The sequence below is a fragment of the Colossoma macropomum genome, unplaced genomic scaffold, assembly GCF_904425465.1.
Source record: "Colossoma macropomum unplaced genomic scaffold, Colossoma_macropomum, whole genome shotgun sequence".
Classification (NCBI taxonomy): Eukaryota; Metazoa; Chordata; class Actinopteri; order Characiformes; family Serrasalmidae; genus Colossoma; species Colossoma macropomum.
Window position 1 is genome coordinate 225,001 of NW_023495818.1, and position 19,576 is coordinate 244,576.

The 19,576-nt window shown below is 38.2% G+C and overlaps 2 protein-coding genes across 3 annotated transcripts in view; one reads left to right on the forward strand and one right to left on the reverse strand.

The window, feature by feature from the left end:
• The window catches only part of dhrsx (dehydrogenase/reductase (SDR family) X-linked), a 76,192-nt gene extending 75,374 nt beyond the window's left edge, over positions 1–818 (reverse strand). Inside the window, exon 1 of the mRNA XM_036563558.1 lies at positions 652–818. The gene's annotated coding sequence lies outside the window, so the exon portion shown is untranslated. The remainder of the gene's footprint in view (positions 1–651) is intronic.
• Positions 819–2,467: 1,649 nt separating this feature from the next.
• Positions 2,468–19,576, forward strand: part of cd99 (CD99 molecule) — a 33,770-nt gene continuing 16,661 nt past the window's right edge. The window contains exons 1-4 of one of the 2 annotated variants that reach the window (XM_036563545.1): positions 2,468–2,761; positions 17,243–17,266; positions 18,103–18,132; positions 19,151–19,180. In XM_036563545.1, coding sequence (XP_036419438.1) covers positions 2,704–2,761; positions 17,243–17,266; positions 18,103–18,132; positions 19,151–19,180 — 142 coding nt within the window. In that variant the 5' untranslated portion in view covers positions 2,468–2,703. The remainder of the gene's footprint in view (positions 2,762–17,242; positions 17,267–18,102; positions 18,133–19,150; positions 19,181–19,576) is intronic. The other variant, XM_036563544.1, reaches the window with a different exon arrangement.

Genomic DNA, 19,576 nt, shown 5'->3' on the forward strand with positions numbered 1-19,576 from the left:
TTGCAATGTTTGATAAACACCTAATCTGGCTACAGCGTTGAAGCAACACTGTGGAACAAACACCAACAGTGTAATATGGACGTTGCAGGTGTTAATTCAGCTCCGATGACCTAGTCCTGGAAAGACGGGGTTCAGGGGGATCGCCTGTCACCTGTAGGGTCGCAAAGTTGCGGAGTGACACAACTGCGCGTGGCGAGACTGGCGCACGAGCCATAATGACACCTTCACAAAGGGGTCTATGCGCAAAAGCGCGAGTGAACTTTATGCCCACCGCTGTGCAGCTTCGCGTCTCGTGCATGCGAGCATAATGACGGCAGAGGACACGATGCGCTGTTGCACTGCTGTATGGCTCAGTTTATGCGGCGATTTTGGGTTACAGTCACTTGAATAAGGAGCTAATTGACTTGCATCCCCAGCAACATGTGGTAAAAGCGTTCTGAAGGCGCTGAAAGGGGATGTGTGTGGGGGGGACACCGCTGAGCTGCACGCAGATCAGTCACGTCTTAATGAGTGAAGCCCTATAGACACATGACTCATACCTGACTGACAAAAGCAGAAGAGCAACAGAATGTGTGAGGATGCTGTTGCGACCCCTCATATTCCTAGTAAGCCCCCCGCCCCCTTCAACAACGCTCTCCCCTTGACACTCACCAGGGTCACCCTTCGGCCACCGGTCCGCTCGAATAGGCGCGTATCTCGCCGCACGCGCTCAGATGCCATGGTCGCAGTCCACGTCCCTGCATATGTACCACAGGATCACGTAGAGGATGAGTAAGATGGCGAAGATGAAGAGCGCGACCAGGACCGCCTTGGTCACGGGAGAAATCAGCGACTGCATGTCACTCGGCGATCGCTGCGCGCGGACACACGCTGACCATCGCGACCCGAACGGCGCGTGGGGAGGACAAGCAAGGCATCCGCGCGTCCAAATGCACCAGCAAGGCTTCAAGAAGAGGAGAAAAAAAAACTTTCTTTCCTTTTCTTTTGTGTTTTTCTTTATCTTGTGCTCTGCGCTGCAGTGCCAACTGCAAAACACACACGAGCGCGGACACGGTCAGTCCGCTGAGGACGCGTCCGAGCTTAAAGACTCTCAGAACTGATAAAAGAAGGTGCAGAGAGAGAGAGACAGAGAGAGAGAGAGAGAGAGAGAGAGAGAGAGAGAGAGAGAGAGAGAGAGAGAGAGAGAGAGAGAGAGGGGAAGAGAAAAACAGAGAGAGAGACAGAGAGAACTGACAGTAGGAGAGAGAGAGAGAGAGAGAGAGAGAGAGAGAGAGAGAGAGAGGGAGACTGACCGTCACAGGCTTTGGCGCACCGCGGTGCTGCACTGAAAGCGCAAAACGCTCCAGAAGCTGCGATTGCGCGACGCGAACACTAGAGGGCAGAAGGACACAGTGCAGGGGGCGCGAGAGGGCACAGCTAGGGGCAATTGGCCCAGAACTGAGGGCACCTGGGTCAGTACGGTTGAGGGCAGTTGCGGTAACCACACTGTAGCGCTCTGTTGATGTGTGTTTAGAACAGCGCGCGAGGCCTTAAAGCGCTTATTATACGTTTAATACATAAAGAAAAATTAGATAGATAGATAGATAGATAGATAGATAGATAGATAGATGGATGGATAGATAGATAGATGGATGGATAGATAGATCGATAGATAGACGTACTTTCTTACGTAGTCTAAACTATGGTAGTATGCAAAATTTTGAGCACCCCTGTTCTGTTGATTTCCTAAGTGAAACATAAGTAACGCATAATACATCATATGCAATAAGCTTAAATATGGCATTTGTCTGCAAATTTTAGTTCACAATTTCTATTCGTAAAGTATAACGTAAAGTATATTGAAATAAAATGGAAAATAAAGTACAACATATAGTGCCATAACTTTTGCACAAGTTTTTTTTCCCTTCAATATGTTAAATTCAGCAACTAAACAATAATTGTGCATTAAAATGGGCAGAAGTGTGTTCTCTGCAGAGGATGTGTTCACTTATTCTCATGTAGAACAAAACACGTCATTTGACCAGGGGCTCCCAACCTGCGCGTCCGCAACAACAACAACAACAACAACAACAAATAAATAAATAAATAAATAAAAAGGACAATCAATGAGATTAATCCGTACTAGGCCTGATTACAGCAACAAACAACAACACTACTACATCCTGTATACTAGCAACACAAAGTAGGGGTTCCACCTTTTACTGCTTGGGGCAGCTATATGTGCTTGTTTGTTCCTTCCTTTTCTTCTCCTCTGCTGCTTCTTCCTTCTGATATATATACTATAATAGGAGGAGGAAGAAGCAGAGAAGAAGAAAGGTAGAAGGTAAAAAGCACATATAGTTGTTGTATTTGGTCTTTAAACTGCTAAAGCACGAGTTAATGAAAGAGACAAATCAAAGCAAACACAGCGAAAACAAAGCGCACTTTCACACGACACGCCCCGAGCAGGCAGGCCTGCGGCTCTCAGACTCATCATCTCAGCCTGGATTTCACAGCCTGCGCAGCGCTGCTGACTGACTCCCTGACTGCCTGCAGGAGTTTACAGACTGAGACACACCCTGCACTTTCTAAACGGCTCCTCCTGCCCGAGCTCACACACAGAGAGCCCGCTCCTCCAACAGCGCCCTGCTGCAGCTGTTTCAGCGTCTCTTCTTACTTACGGACACCAAACAAGGCGCTTAAAGTCTGCTTTTTCACTGCAGCATGACTTCATACCTGTGGATTTTAGTCTTGGCAAGTCTCGCGGGAACGTGGGCACAAGGTAGGCGATGTCCTGACACGCTGTTGACTTTGGCTAAGTTGTTTAGCGTTGTTGCAGGTCGTGCTTTAGCCTCGATATTCGCTTACATGGTCGGCTTTATTCAAATGTTACTGGAAAAAGTAGCGGAAAGTTGTTAACTTTGCTAAAAAAACGCTGTGCCAGCCTGTAACCTGGTTTAGTAACGCAGCTGCGGTAATGCCGCTCGAATGAGCTCATAACGTCAGTTTAGTATCATATCCTCAGCTCAGTCAGTGCTGTAAGTTAAGAGGTTTTAAAGTAGCGCTTTACAGCCTTAATACGCCACACCTTGATATGTTCTGCCTCAAGACCAGTCAGATCATCATAAAGTTCAGTGTCTCGTTCAGCAGAGGCCCATAGGAGACTATGGCATATGGGAATATGAATGCTGGGTGATATCAGTCACAATGATTATCATGAATTATTGTTATATAATATTGTATGAATATTCCTGCTAGAACGACTAGCACAGATCAGCATGGCCGGTCACCAGCAAAACCACCATATGTTGTGTTTTGGAGGCTGGTATGCTGGTCAGCAGCAATGGAAGATGTTAAATTGATCACAAGCAAAACCAGTAGTGGTATGCTTGTTAACCACCATGACCATGCACGGTGACCAGCTAAGCCAGCATCAGACCGGCGTAAACCAGCTTAGACCAACATGGAGTACCTGTTAACATGTCGCTTCCCGAGTGCTGCTACTCTGTGCTTTAAGAATGTGTTATAAACCTAACAAGGCAGAAAACACATTTCCAGGAAGGAAACTGTTTTCTTCTTCAAACTGCTCTTTCAGAAACCATCTGGCGCACCCAGTAAACACCATAAGCTACGGTTAAAGGAGAATCAACATTTCTGCATAATTAAATCTTCTTCTTTTAGTGGTGGTGATGGGAACCAGGGGTCACAATGTCTATAGTGCAGATATATCGATTTTTTTATATCAATCTTATCTCAAAACTATTGTAAGATCATGTCACCGGGCAACAATTTTTGCCACCATTTCAAGTAACTTTCCATGAGGTTAAATAGTTCACACGTTCCTATCACCATCACTGTGAACAATTCTGATATAATACGTTTGTATGTTTGAATGGAGCATTTCACATCAGACCACTCTGAATGCCTTTTTTTGACATCTTAGCCGTATAATTATGCCGAAAGTTAGAAAAGTTGGGTCAATTCCCTGTTTAACTGACAGGTCCTATCATGAATAAAGTACACAAAAAAGCTACTAACAAACAGTCAGAACGCTGCTGTTTTATGGGTATTATGTCAATATATCGCTAAAACTGGAACGCAGTATCAAAACTGAGCCTGTCAGTATTACGGTGTACTGGTGTAGATGATATATCGGTCAGCACTAAGAAAACCTCACATGCTCTCTACATGAGTCATGCATCCCTGATTCATAGTGGGGCGAATTGCTCTGAAAGTGTTGGCACCGCGTGACAACACATTTTAAGCCTGGGCCTCTTAGCTTTAGTGCCTTAACTCATTGTACTGGATTAAAAAAATCATACAAGGCAAAGATCATCTCGCAAAGTTAAGGACATTACTCATATATATATGATATGCATGGTAGCATATTTCAGAAGTTGTGGAATATGGAGGGGAGGGGGTCTTAACTCTGTCCTATTTTTAGCCACATGAAACGCTTCAGCTGCAATATGTACACAATAGCATGTGTGTGAGCCTGGACAGCAGTGAAGCTCACAGCTCACACAGCTGGAACAGTCAAAATGCAGCAGCAAAACAACGTTGTTACAAAAAAGACAGAGAAGAATTGGAAAATTAGTAGAATCAACTACTTTCATTTATATAAATTCACTGGCTACTTTATTACCTTTGGGGGGGGGGCAGTACGGAAAAAAATATTTAAACACATTTCCATGATGCATGATATGTATCACAATATTTTGTTTTTTTCAGAGGTTTGGTAAGTTTACACAGATGAAAAGAGCTTCAGAAGTGCTGCATTTCATAAACACGGTTGTTATTCAATGTTTCACATACAGAGCAAACATCAGATGGGTTCAGTTACGTTATGTAATAAAACGTGTCGTTTGTTCAGCGTGCTTTAAAGGGAAATGCGTCTGATTTTTCAAAATTTCTACCAAATTAAGTGGTTAAGATGTAAACAAAGTCGTTCAGAGTGGTCTGATGTGAAATGCTCCATTCTAGAGATACTGAGTCAGAATTCACCAGAACAGTGGTGGTGATAGGAACCAGACGTCTGAAGAGTTTAATACCTCTAAAAACGTGCTAGTCTGCCTTGTGTGGCAAAATAGTATCCAAAGAACGCTTACTTCAGATTTTACCTTAATCAACATTACTCAGATGAAAACTCAGAAGACAAATGAAGATTCACTGGTCATCTTGGATAGTGAATAACATTACATTTGACTTGTAGATATTGAGACCCTTGACTCTTTTAACCTCCATTGTAAAAAACCTTGAGTTTGTAAGTTTCCTTAAAATAACCCACTTAATTGTTTACATCTCAACAATTGAATTATGCAGAAGTTAAAAAATGTCAGTGGAATTTCCCTGTACTGTACTGATGATATCTAGAATATCATACTGTGATGTAATTTACTATATAATTCACCAGTACCATATTGCCCATCCCTACTTGTATCTACACTCATTGTCCATTTCATCAGGTCCACTTAGCATATATACTGACAGACCACTGATGAACAGGTAGATTACGATCTGTATTTGTAGGACTACAGACAGCACTGATACGGTATATGGACCTGGTGAAATGGACAATGAGCATAGATTATTATAGTTATAGAGCAGGTGTTATACTCTGGGTGTTGTTTACAGGTGGTCTAAATCTGTCTTTTTGCAGATGTTGTTTGGTGTTCTAGAAGCACCGGTTCTACCTAGCGTGATATGATAAAAATAATATATGATCACATTGCCCGCCTCTACATAACAGCCCATATAACAAACCTGTTGCATATTACAGAGTGTTTATTACTGTGAAGATTGGTATGTGAATACGGCCATTTTAGAGTTAGACAGAGTCACGTTGCACCCTACTGTATTCATTTCTGTCGTTATTTTCTAAAGATGCAGTGCAAGGCTGTGTTTTTTGAATGTTTTAACCAGAGGGATCTTAACCTTAAACATTAGGGACAATATGATAATAACTAAAAAAATGTTATAAATCAAACAATTTGTAGTATATAAACAGTGTTAAAGTTCCATTCCCTCCCCAGTCCACACAGTCTTTATGGAAACTAGGTTGTAAGTGCTGTAATACTGTCAGCTGCAAATACTGCAAACATTAAACCATTTATTTAATTCATTTTATTTATTAACACATTTACGTTATACACCCATTCAGCCTACAGCAGTTTGGCTCTGCCCATTCATGCTGAAGTAATAAAGACTGTTCCAGTTTAGACTGCTTGTTGAATGAGGCAAAGTATGTGGCAGCCACTCAGAACAGAGCTCATTTACTTGTAGTCGTGTGCAGAAGTTTGGGTAACCCTGGTCAAATCACATTTTGCTTATTTTTGTTGTGAAAATGAGTTACCTCATCCTCTACAGAGAACACATCTGCACATTTTAATGCACAATTACTGTTTATTTACTAAATTTAACATAAACGTAAAAGAAATGGCACATTTTATATATTATGTTTTATTTGTTAAATGAAAAAAATTAAACTCAACAAATGAATAGAAATTATACACTAAAACAAGCAGAAAACGCCACATTTATGGACCATGTAGAGAATGTGTTGACTTATTTTCACTTAGAAAATCAACAAGAAATGCAGTTTGGCTGACGGTGTTCAAACATTTACGGTAACAAGTCTGTTCAATTTCAAAGAAATAAAAAGAGGTTGGAAAATGGTCACATAAAGTGCATTATAACTGCTTTTGGTACCTCAGGGAAAAATACAATACAAGAGAAATATAGGATATGGGCCCTTTAAAAAGCCTTTATACTACACAACTACAAAGATACCTGACCCAGTAGTATTTACAACTAGCGTATTTAATGTTAGCCACACAGACAATCAAAACAAGTCGGTTTCTCTTTTAAGTGAAGTATTATAAGAGAAGTCCACCGGCACACTGTGTTCTATGTTTGCCTTCGCGTGACTCTTTCCACTTCCTGTGATGCCGTGACTGTAACAGGCTGCCCAGCAAACCGCAGGCACTGCGCTGTCTGCCAAATGAGGTGCTCACGTCTGAAGATGGGCTGCATCAAAACCTCCTCCTTTAAAGGAATACTGTATATTTTTTCAACTTACTTTTTATATGCTGTATCTGTAGCGTATAGCTGATTACTACAGAGGATAATGTTGGTACGTGTTGTTGTGCTTAGAAAAGAACAGAAAACCCGTTGACTCGATGCACACTTATAATAAAAGCCAATGGGTAGGTGTGTCAGAACTTGCTCATTGGCATCAATGTTGCAAACTTTGCAGGAGTGCATCTTAAGAAAAAGAGAATGTGTTGACTTATTTTCACTTAAAAAATCAACAAAACATGTAATTTGGCCAAATTTGGCCCTTAAAAGTGTAAATAACTTGGGAAACTCAGTACTTGGCTTAAAAGTAGTATCAAGTGACTTACAGCTAGTTTTAGTGTTTTAATCTCTTTTTTAAAGGGCCCATATCATGGAACATTTAATTTACCTCAGTTTTTGTTTTTAAAGAGTTTAATGTAGGATCTAAACATTGTGTAAAACATACCATTCACTCTCTAATCTGTATGGTAAACCAACTCATTTACACACATCCACCTACAGCAGTTTAGCCCCGCCCATTCACATTGAAGTTTTAAGGAGTGTTTCAACCCAGACTTTCTGAATGAGGCACAACACATGGCAGACAATCAGAACAGAGATCATTTACGTACATCAGTATTAAAAAGAGCCTGTTTAAGTCTTAGAGATAAAGAGAGGTTAGAAAATGGACAAATGGAAACATTTATTTTGCCCCTTTTTGGTGCATAAAGGGCAAAAAATAAAATACAAGGAGAATGTAGGATATGGACCATATCTATTTCTGCACAAACTATTATCAGCGTCTCTGATAATAGTTTGATTTAGCAGGCCTTGCTCCTAAATCAGTATGAAGGGGAAACTTCTACACTGATAACCAGATGGGGGCATGGTGTCATCCTGCTGTTACACTGTAAAACCTGATTTCTTGGGTTTACTCAGACAGTTTATGGAAAATGAAAGCTTTGGCTTATTCATGTGCATCTTATATTAATGCATGATCAACAATGCTTTTGGAAGTTTTGGGAAGCTAGACCAAGTTTGGGTAATTGGCAAACCATTTCAATTAACCCTTAAGGATGAGGCAGACATTTCTGCCATTTAATCTACTCTTCACCATTAATAACATGATTTATCAGCGCCGTTGTTACATATATTAAATATGTAAAGAACATGATCTAACAAATTACCTAACAAACTACCTTTTTGAACAAATAATGCATGAATTGGAATGTAAGTCACACATCAGTTGCACTGTATTGTTACTCTGATTAAATAAATCAGTATCACGCTGATTTATTTACCGATCCTGATTGCACTCTAAATGGTGCTTGCAAGCTCACTCAGAAAAAAATCACAGTGCATTCCAACAATAAAGGAAGCTTCTGTCAGTTTATCTTTATCAACGTTACATATAAAAACTCAGAACATACATAGGTTCACTGGTCATTAAGGTCATTGGTCACTGGTCAAAAGATCTGCATAATTAATCACTTACGTGGCCAGGGTCTGCCTGCCAGTTTTACTACACACTAACAATAGCTCAGCCAGTTTGCACTGAAGTCCTTGTATTTACTAAATAACAAGCCTTAGTATGTAATAAGCCTGGCATTTTAGTGCGTTAAATTGCTAAGATGTAAACAAAGTCATTCAGAGTGGTTTGCTGGGAAATGCTTCATTTTAGCAATTGCCCGAAGTCTGAGACTTTTTTATGATAGTTTTGAGAAGGTTTTGTCCTTGATTTATAGTGGAAGCAGAGTGTTTTAAGGCATAATAGCCACCAAAGAAAACTTTATCAGATTTTTCTTAGACAACGATTTATCGCTATTAAAATTACATATAAAAACTCGGTTCGCTGGTGGTTTTGGATAGTAAATAAAATGGCTTCCTTCATTTCGCCACCACCGTAAGGAAATCTGAGTCTGTAAGTTTCTCTACGATGAACCATTTTACATCAAACCACTCTGAATTACTTTGTTTATATCTCAGAGATTGAATTATGCAGTAATTTTGAAAAACTGATTGAATTCTCCTTTAAGTGAACGTCACCAAATTCTCAGAATTGACTGCTGGCGAGTTGCTCAGTTTGTTAAATCTTAGAAGAGTGTTAGATCTTAGCAGTTGAGAGTTCAAAACAAGACTTAGTACACAACAATAACTTTTGATGAAATTCAAATCATAATAAAATATCTCCTTTTCTACTGAGGATGATTGAAAAATTTAGAATCTACACTTTCCACAGAATTTCTCAGCTTGTGGAATGACAAAATGCTTTAATCATTGTTGGTGATAACTTTAGCTCCTGAAGGTTAATACAGCATATTGAGGTTTACTGTGTGTAGGGCTGGGCGATAAAACGATAACGATAAGTATCGCGATATAACTTTTCCTCGATAGAGCGATAAGACAGGTTTGATAAATGTTCGATATAATACACCATTCTCACACTTCCACGTTCGGCGAAAGCCCTGGTGGCGTTTTCTACTGCAAGGAAAGCGACACTACTCTGCTGTGGCCAGGAGAGGGCGCACTTCCGAGTTTTTCGACTCGAGTAAAAAAGGGTGGCCAAATATACTTTAGCAACGTCTGAAACGCGGAGTTATACAGTCCCTGTTTGAGCGGAGCGACAGGCGATCTGTTCTCCTGTGACACCCGAGTGTGAGTGACGAGGTCAGTGGTGTAACTGTACTGACCTACAGCGAACTCACCTCTTTACTAACATCCTAACAGCTTCAGCGGTGTTAAATCACGTCTGTTAGCCAGCTGTTTTTAGCTGCTGGCTAACTTGAAGCAGCGCTCCGGCAAAACACGGTAAATTGATGATACTGTAGATCAAACAAGACACAAAATCACCGCTTTCAGTTTAAACATACCTAAAAGGAGGACTCTGTGACTGGTGTGAGAGATTCACACTGCAGATAATGCTTTTACACAGCGAGCGTCAGATATACTGCGGTTCACCCCTTAAACTCCCACGATAGCATAGAGAAACCCAGCCGTCGCTAGCTGGTGTCTGAATACTGTGATCTGCTCTGACATGGATGTGGTAGGAGTGACAGCAGTGACCTACCGAACCGAGTTGTTGTTGAGAAACTGAAGAGTTTAGCACTGTTGTTGGCCACTTGTTTAGCATTTGTAACGGGGGTAGCCGAGCGCTCGTCACCAGACAGCTAAAAATAATGTTTTCTTTCTTAAATCATGACTATTACAAAAATTGCAGCTGTGCTTTTCAAGCTGATAAAAACAGCTCAGAAACTCTTCCATGACAGATTAGTGAAATGTTCCACTGTTTGCCGAGTGTTTGTCATGATCGGACCATAAGTGATAGTTCAAAACCACAATTAACCACCCAGGAGCAAAATCAGCCTTCAAACGTGAAAGAAATCATGATTTGACATTTATCGCGATATGTATCGATATCGAACGATATGAATTTTGTTTATCATGATAACGTTTTTGGCCATATCGCCCAGCTCTAACTGTGTGCCAGGATGTGTCCACTGTATTGATGGACATATGCTAAATATCATCAAAGAAACATGGCTAGCACCAGCTCCCTCAGTCCAAAACCAACATCAGCCTTGGGAAGAAACTGAAAATGGAAACATCCCCCAGTTTGTGAGTAGGAGTGTATAGAATGGCTGCATACATACGTGCAGCAAGTAGTGTAGTTATCTTCACTGGAAAATGCAAATATCTTTAGTGATGAAGGGAAGCTAGTAGGAAGCAGTTATGCTTTAGTTTATATGTGTCTGTTTATTGTTACTATTGTTGCTATCACTCCACTTTTCATATGTTTCACTGTAGCATGTGAACATGTTGCATGTTAGTATTTATGGTGGAGCTTTCCTGTGCATGCAAAACGACTTCCTCTCAAGAGGAAAGTAGACGTAGATGCCATTGTTTTTTTAATGAAAAGAAAACATTTTGCTAGTATGCCAAAAATCTTTATCAACACCATCGATATTAATAGAACAGCCATTTACTACTAGGGAGAGGTTTATTAACATTTTCTCACTCTTAATAGCAGGAGAGAACAGAAAGCTTGTTGACGCACAACACAAGGGATGTAACAGTACAATGTATCGTATTGTACCAAACTGTATTGTGATCTACTGTGTTGTATTCTGTTGTGAAGTATCATTGTATTATTGAAATGTGCCTAGCGTGTTAACTTGTGGCTACTGTGCTAACTTGAGTAGCTTGTGACTAGAGCATTAGATCAGGGCATTATAAGGCGCAGCTTATGTTTCCAGTATTGCACTGTCATAATGTTGTCATAACGTTCTAATAAACTGAAAACAGGAATATATATATAATGTGTTGCCATATAGTCGCATAATTAAACGCCAAAGATGTAAATAAAGTCATTCAGAGTGGTTTGAAAAGCTCCCTCACAGAAAGTTATTACATGAAATGGTTAAGAATGCATTGCCTGATGCCTGAGACTTTGTTTTATGATTGTTCTGAGTTGAGGTTTTGGCCTAAAATGTTTTTGAACAGCCATTCGTGGTGGAGAGGTGCATTCAAGGTGTTACATTGCAGAATAGTCCCCAGGGAGATTACAGTCTTTCTGATTTACCTCTTTTTCTTACCATTATCAGCGTTACTTATAAAAACCTAGGCACATGTGGAGTGACAGGTGGTCTTTGATAGTAAAAAATGTATAAAAAGATATTTGTGTCATATTTGCTTTGCTATTTCTGTTTCTGGTTTGGCTTTCTATCTTACAATAATCATGTATTTTCTTTATATTTGTAATTTTTAATTATATGAAATTAATGTTTTCTTTAAAAAATGATCACAGCAATTTGTTTTGTTTCAAAATAGTGACTTATTTTCTCAAAATTGTTTTCTCAAGATAAAGACTTACTTTCCTGAAATTGCACTCATTATTTTGACAGATTTTGACAGAATTTTAGCAACTTACAATGTCAAAAATGTGAAAAAAATTGGTTCTTATATTCAAAATATAAGAAAAAATCATTATTTTAGGTCAAACATTTTATAAAAGTCCTTGTTTTGAACTAGAAGGTTGAACTTATAATTAACATTACAGATCAAATTCTTGACATACTGCTGCAGTTTCCGCTCCTCTAACAGCCATAAAGGGGTTTCCATGGATGGCAGAGTAGGCAGAGAATACAGCCCCACCCAGTTAAAAAGACTGTTCTCTAGTTTCAGTTCTGACTCATCGTTTAGTCACCCAGGGGGTACGAGCAGACCACAATAACAACAAAACATTGCCCTGGCAACCTATCATACAGAATATACACAGCCATGTTGGTTTCGTGTTTTGAATATGACACACACAGACAGTGGTGCTCGTGTTTAATAGTGAGGGAAGTATCTGCAGCTGGTATTTCATAGATCTAAAGCAGCTTTGCTGTCTTTCCTCATTATGGAAGCAGGTTTATTTTGGGAACGAAAAGCTTGTCTTAGTTCAGTGAATGAAAGCTAACAAGACTGCAGCTTCTAGCCAGAGTGAGTTTGACGGTAAAGAGAGTGTGTGAATAGCGTTTGAATTAAAAAGGGTGTATCTGAAGAGTATTTCAGTGAATACATACACAGGGTAGGGTGGAGCACCTCGATGCCTTCTTAAGCCTTCTTAAGTGGTGTTAATGTTGCACCTTTACATTGATCTGAGACCAGTTTAACCATGTCTTTTTAAATTAGGGGTCTCAAACTATCGGCCCACGATAATGAATACTTAAGTCAAGTGCACAAATCATTGAATTTTTTTTTCTTTCTGCTGTAAAAATGACATGTGATGGGTAGATAGTGCGGCTGGGTACCTAACAAAAGCTATATAAATTAGGGGTGGGAAATATGAGAATATTGTGGATACCATCAGTACTTAAAGACCACTGAAGTGCATGTTTTATTACAAACAGACCATAATTAGTCATGTTTAATTGAATTCAGTCATGCGCAGTATGTGAAACGTAAAAGACAAATCAATATATTCATAGATTTAGATTAGTTTTTAAATTTGGGCCTTTGTTACGACCCTCGGTTTAGTCTGGGGGATTGGGGTCGCAAACATGAGGCAGGTGTGGAAGATGTGGTGGAAGAAGAGAATTTAAACACAAGAACTTTAAGCTGGAAATCCATCACATATATTCTATAACATACACAAGGTGGATAGTTCAACGTTAACAAGCATACAGAGTTCCAATGTCAACCTTTTCTAGAAACCAGAAAAACCAGGTTGGTGCTTTCCTATAATCTACCTGACCATACCCTAAACAAATAAGATATCTACTCTAACTAAAAACTAAACAAAACATAAATACATATGCGGCACCACCCTCTTACCTAGCGTGTCTGACAAAGGGCTTCTTAAACGTCGTTAGAGTACAGGCGTCCAAACTAACCTCCGCAGGTACTTAAAGCTGAAGCTCCTCCCCTTCCACTGATGTCGTTCCTTATGATTAGTCACCTAAGTAGAACGTAATCCACCAATGTATCCTAGGGCAGACGGCAACAAAGAGAAACAACCGAACAGCACACAAAACACATATGTGCTATGGCACATAACAGCCCTGTAGTCCGTTTTTGTCTGTTCCAACTTATCAAACCTCAGAAAAGCTAAATTACATGATGCATGTGTGTATCGTAAAAGTGGCTTTGTGTATCGTATTTAAGCCATACCGCCCACACCTAATATATGTCACTGTAAGTAATATATTAAACACAATAACAGAGCACTGCAGGCAAGAGAAACAATTCAAATGAAAACCTGACGCAGTATGAATGCTGCGCATTGAATTTAGCTTTAGGTATTATTCAGAAGGATAATTAAAGGAGAATTCCACAGATTCTTGACAATTTCTGCATAATTAACCGGGTAAGATGTAAACAAAGTCATTCAGAGTGGTTTGGTGTGGCATTTTACGTTGTAGAGAGACTTGAATCAGAATGGTTCACAGTGGTGGTGATAGGAACCAAAAGTCCAAAGTGTTCAGTGCCTCTAAAAACTCCCTCACAGAAAGTTCTTACATGTAATGTCAGTATCTGAGACATTGTTTTACGATAGTTTTGAGATCAGATTTGCCAAAAATGTATGTTTTTAAAAGCTATTCATAGCAAAGGGGTACATGCAAGGTGTTATAAGGCCAAATAGTCCCCAAATAAAACTTAGTTTTTCAGATTTATCACTATTTTATATGCCTTGAGCAAATCTAATGACTGCATTTGTGTTTTATTCATAGTGACCCCTGGTTCCTATCAGGACCACTGTAACAAAGTCTGAGTTATTAAGCTTCTCTACAGTCTACTGTTTCACATCAAACCACTCTGAATTTGTTTACATCTTATCGATTGAGTTACGCAGACATTTTGAAAAATCTGTGGAATTCCCCTGTAAATCTGCTTTTTTGGATTCATTTATGACGTAGTGGTACGTACAGCAAGTCAGAATTAAGAAATAAACAGAATTATTAAACGAGTCCACTGAGAATACAGGATTAACCACTGTACTTTTCCCAGCACTTCAGTCACGATAACTTCACTCAGCAGGAACATCCATATCACAATATCACAATAAGAGTCCCATGTAATTCTGCAGTGTACATTTACTTGATACAATGGAAGTTTAAATATTTATTGAACATTTGTATTTATACTACCATTGATGGTAATATACTAGGACATGCATTCATGCATTTTTCAACCAGCCCCATGTGGATCAGCCAACCTGGCTAGTGGCTCCCAGGTAATCTGAGTCTGAGATCCCTGCTTTAAATGATTTTAGTTCAGATTTAATAATGATATTTTGCACCTAGATCAGCATTATGTGTCACATTGTGGTGATGTCTCAATGAGGTGAGGCAGTTGAGAAAATGCAGAGCTAACCTGCTACACAGCCTTGTGGTAGACACTACCTAACAAGTTCAGGTCACCATTAAAGGAATTAAAGTGGCAGTGCTGCAAATAGTGCTGACAGCAGTGATTACTAGCTCAGGGGATCAGATTTTATGTGTACATGTTTTACCACTAGTAGTGATAGCAGAACCATTTTTGGTACTATACAGAACTTTTTGTGAAGATACAAAATCTGATCCCCTGAGCTGGTATTCATTGCTGTTAGTACTTTGTGCTGCATTAATTCCTTTGAGAGGTTCTCTAAAGTACTATATGTAACAAGTTATCCATCATGGAGAAGAACCATTTAAACATGCAAAGATATCTATCTATGTATCTATCTATCTATCTGTCTATATATAATGTATTAAATATAACCTCATATATATATATATATATATATATATATATATATATATATATTATATATAAAACACAACTATTTTGGTGAATATATAGGTTTTGTGTAGCCACTATTTTGCTTTACGACGGCCCGCCTGTACCTCTTTGCCGTTAATGGAATTAATGAAATTTTAGGCTAAAAACTTATCTCAAAACTATTGTAGATGAATGTCTCTGGCGTCAGGCAAAATATTCATTATCTTTGAGCATAAGAACTTTCTGTGAGAGAGTCATTAGAGACATAAAAAGCTTCAGACATCTGGTTCCTATCTGACTTAGTATGTTTCTTTGAAACGGAGAATCTCACATCAAACCCCTCTGAATGACATCTTGATGATTGAATTGTGCAGAATTTTAAAAAATGGGTAGGATTCCCCTTTAAGAGAGTCACCCACTTCTTTTACAAAGGCACCCAGCCACAGTGGAGTTGGATTGAGTCATCTGTTTTTCGTTTGTTGAACGTCTATGTTTTATGGTCCTGCAAGAAAATAATGGCGCCATGTTTTTATCCATGCTGAACTCTTTGGAAGCCTGAGACTTGCTACAGTTGATTGTTACCAGTCACATTCACTGTGAAATCACCACACCTACTGCTTTTTATTATTATTTACTAATAAGGTGCTTAACTTGACATATTATCTGTACTTCTAAAGCTATTTGTGACAGTAAATGATATCTGAAAATATACTACACTCTTACAGATGAAGTTTCCTAATTGGTTGCTGGCTTGGACATGCGTTTCTCAAAAAACATTTATTTGGTGTAGAACTTTTACATTATGTGGAGGTTCTTTAAACTTTAAACACCTAAACACTTTTTCACATTTAAAAACATCCATTGAAAGGTTCTTTAGTGAACTACCAGTGGTTCTTCAGTGGCATTGCTCCAAAGAACCCTTTCTGGGCACCTTTGAAGCTATGTTTTGCTTGAAGCTATGTTCTAGTCATAATGTTTGAGTCATAATGTATCAGTTGTGCATAACTTAGTATTTGCTCAGCTATGGCAATATTTAATGCAAAAGGTGGCAGTAATAACTAGAGGTGGGCAACTCTCTTTCATATCAAACAATCCCGTACAACGGCCACAATAAAAAATAGCATTTAAACACAAGAAAAACTCTGCTAGAAATATTTACTTGCTTGATCATTGAAAATCCAGTTCGCTTCCAGATTTGTAAATCATATGCATTTGAATCAAAATATGTTACATTAATGTTACTGAGAGAAAAAATGTACAGTTCTACTGCGTGACCTCCCCTCATATAAGCCATGACATTAATGGCTGCTCTGAAAAGGGGCTAACACATCGCAGTATGTGAAACAATAAATAAAAATCACTGTATTCAGAGTTTTTTGTTTTTAAATATGGCACCACTATTGCCTTCTGTCTGTGTGTCAAAATACTGTGATACATACTGTGTGTTGTAAGAGTGTCTTGGAACTATTGTGATATGATATTTTGGCTACATCACCCATCCCTAGTAATAACCATGGACTACAATCATAGTTATTTATGTAATCATCCTAAACCTCTGAGAAAGTGTTTTTTTTATTAATCTAGCCAATCACAAAGGCAGACCTCCCTCCAGTATTACAGCTATGTTGGTGTAAAGTAGAACCTTTCATAAAAAAATATTTCATAATTATTTGTTATAGAACGGCTCTGCCTGGCACTGCGGGACTCTCTGAATCTAAAAAGTGGAAACTCCTTACTTGCATTAGAGACTAGATGTTACAACATACAGGTCTCTGAAATATTGTATGAACTTGTATGGACAGTGATGAAGGTTTGACCTACTGTTTTAAGTTCACTGTTATGAGGCTGTTAAACAGTGCACTTCTGCCGTACCTCAAGCTTCCAGAAGCTTTTGAATGTTTTTTTTTATCAGTGAAGTTATCTTGGCAATTAAAATAATGCTAATCTTCTGTCTCTCCTTTTGCAGATCTTGATCTTTCAGATGCTTTAGGTAAGTTACAACAGATTTTGCTAGCTTAATCTATTTTATATGTAGTTGGTGTTGTATTTTATTTAGTCACACTGAGCCTTGTGGAGTGAGATATTGGATTGTCGCTGTCATTCAAGAGTTTTCTTTGAAGCTGACAAAGCATAATCTATGTCAGCTAATGTAACAGAATTGGTGGTTAGTGTTCTCCTCCAAGCGCTTAAAGCTGCCCAATGACATTGTGTTAGCAGCAGTTTGAAAATATGCGGTGGTGCTTTACGTGTCTCAGAGGACATACCCTGTGTTAGCCTTCACCCTCCCAGCTTGGCAGCATTGTGTGCTCGGGGATAAGTGGGACTTGGACTTGACTAATTGGACTAATTGGACACGGGGGATAAGTGGGACTTGGACATGACTAATTTAGGGAGAAGAAGTGAGTAAAAAAATGAGAAGCTGACACAGTATTTCCGGGTGGTCATGAGTCATTATATACCGCTTAATTTCACTGTTTTGACAAAAGGCGTGGCCAGATTGCTTCAACAGTTTCTAGCCAAAACCTGCCAAAATGCATGAAAAACTGGCCACATCAAAAACAGTCTGTCATTTTGACCATAATATGAAATAAACAGTAGCAATAAACAAATGTGTTTATTACTGCTACCAAGAACCAAAAGCTTTTTTGATGTAATTTTTAATATATCTGCCAAACAGATCCAAAACAAATCCATTTTAAACTATGCATAAATTGTCTTTTTAGAATTTATAATGGATGCTTATCTGGGCCTGTTTGATGTCCTGCTTTTTTAAATGTTGTTTTTATATTATTAGCATAATCTTAATTATGACCCTTTTCTTTAAAGACCTTGATCCGGTGGCTCCAACTAAACCAGGTAAAGTTCTTTATACACATCATTCATTCACTCATTCATTCATGAGCCCTTTATTATATATATATATATATATACACACACACACACATATATATATATATATATATATATATATATATATATATATATATATAATATATATATATATATATATATATGTTTTACAGATGATATAAGTAAATGTACTGCACCACAAATATTGTTTTGACATTTGAATCTTTTTTAAGCAGCAATAAACATTTACATAAACAGTCGTTTAAACAGTTTAGACAGTTTTGTCCTACAGTTAACTCACTTTTGGAAATGACTTTGAAATGTGGCTTTGTAAATGTTTTGATAATTAATATATTTTATTTGTATGAAAACGGTGTTATAATTTAAATCAAGTAAATTTAGTGCAGCACTTTTTCAGCACATGTTATGTCTACAGTATTAGGCAGAATATGCAGTCATATGTAAAGTTGGTACAACCCTGGTCAAATGACGTGTTGCTGATGTCTTAAGTGAACTTAAATATGGCATTTTTCTGCAAATTTAGTGCATAATTTCTGTTTATTTGTTGAGAAAAAAAAACATAAAATGTCAATTGTGCTATAACCTTTGCACATGCCACAGTTTATGTTTTGTTTTTATGTTAAATTAAAAAAATAAAGAGTGATTATACATTAAAATGTGCAGAAGTGTGTCACTGTAGAGTATGTATTAATTTATTTTATTTATTTTCACTCTGAAAATCAGCAAAACGTGTCCCTTTATCAGGAGGTTCCAAACATTTGAATACAATTGTAGAACCACTTATGGAACATGCCGTTTTTAACAGATCTACAATCAGCCATAAAATATTATTATTTATAAAATATTATATCTTTTGAATTCTGTGTATTTGAATTTTTTTTGTTTGTGTTTATTCCTGCTTGCTGCTTGCCTAGTCCATACTGAGCTATCATGTGCTGTAAGTGACGTTTTAGATTGGATGCTATAGTATCATATTTATCATATACAATTACTGTTCCCACAGCCCAAAAGCCTCCCAAGGCCGGAGGAGATGGTGAGGCCACATGCATGCTTCTTGATACACATGCACTCACAATGTCCGTTTATTCAGACTGATATACAGTCCTATGGAAAAGTTTAAACACCCCTGGTCAAATTACATACTTTTCTAAGAAAATCAGTTTCTCCACAGGAAATAAACTTAAATATTGAATTTTTTCTGTAATTTTTCAACATTATTTTTCTGTATATTTTTTACATGATTTCTGTTTGCTGGGTTTAACATATTGAAAAAAAAATAAAACAGAACATAGGTGTCATAACTTTTGCACAGGCCACATGGTATGCTTTATTATTTTCCCAATATGTTAAATTCAGCCAATAAACAGTAACTGTATGCTAAAATATTAAAAATGAATTAAATTGATTTCATTTAGAAAAAAAGCATAAT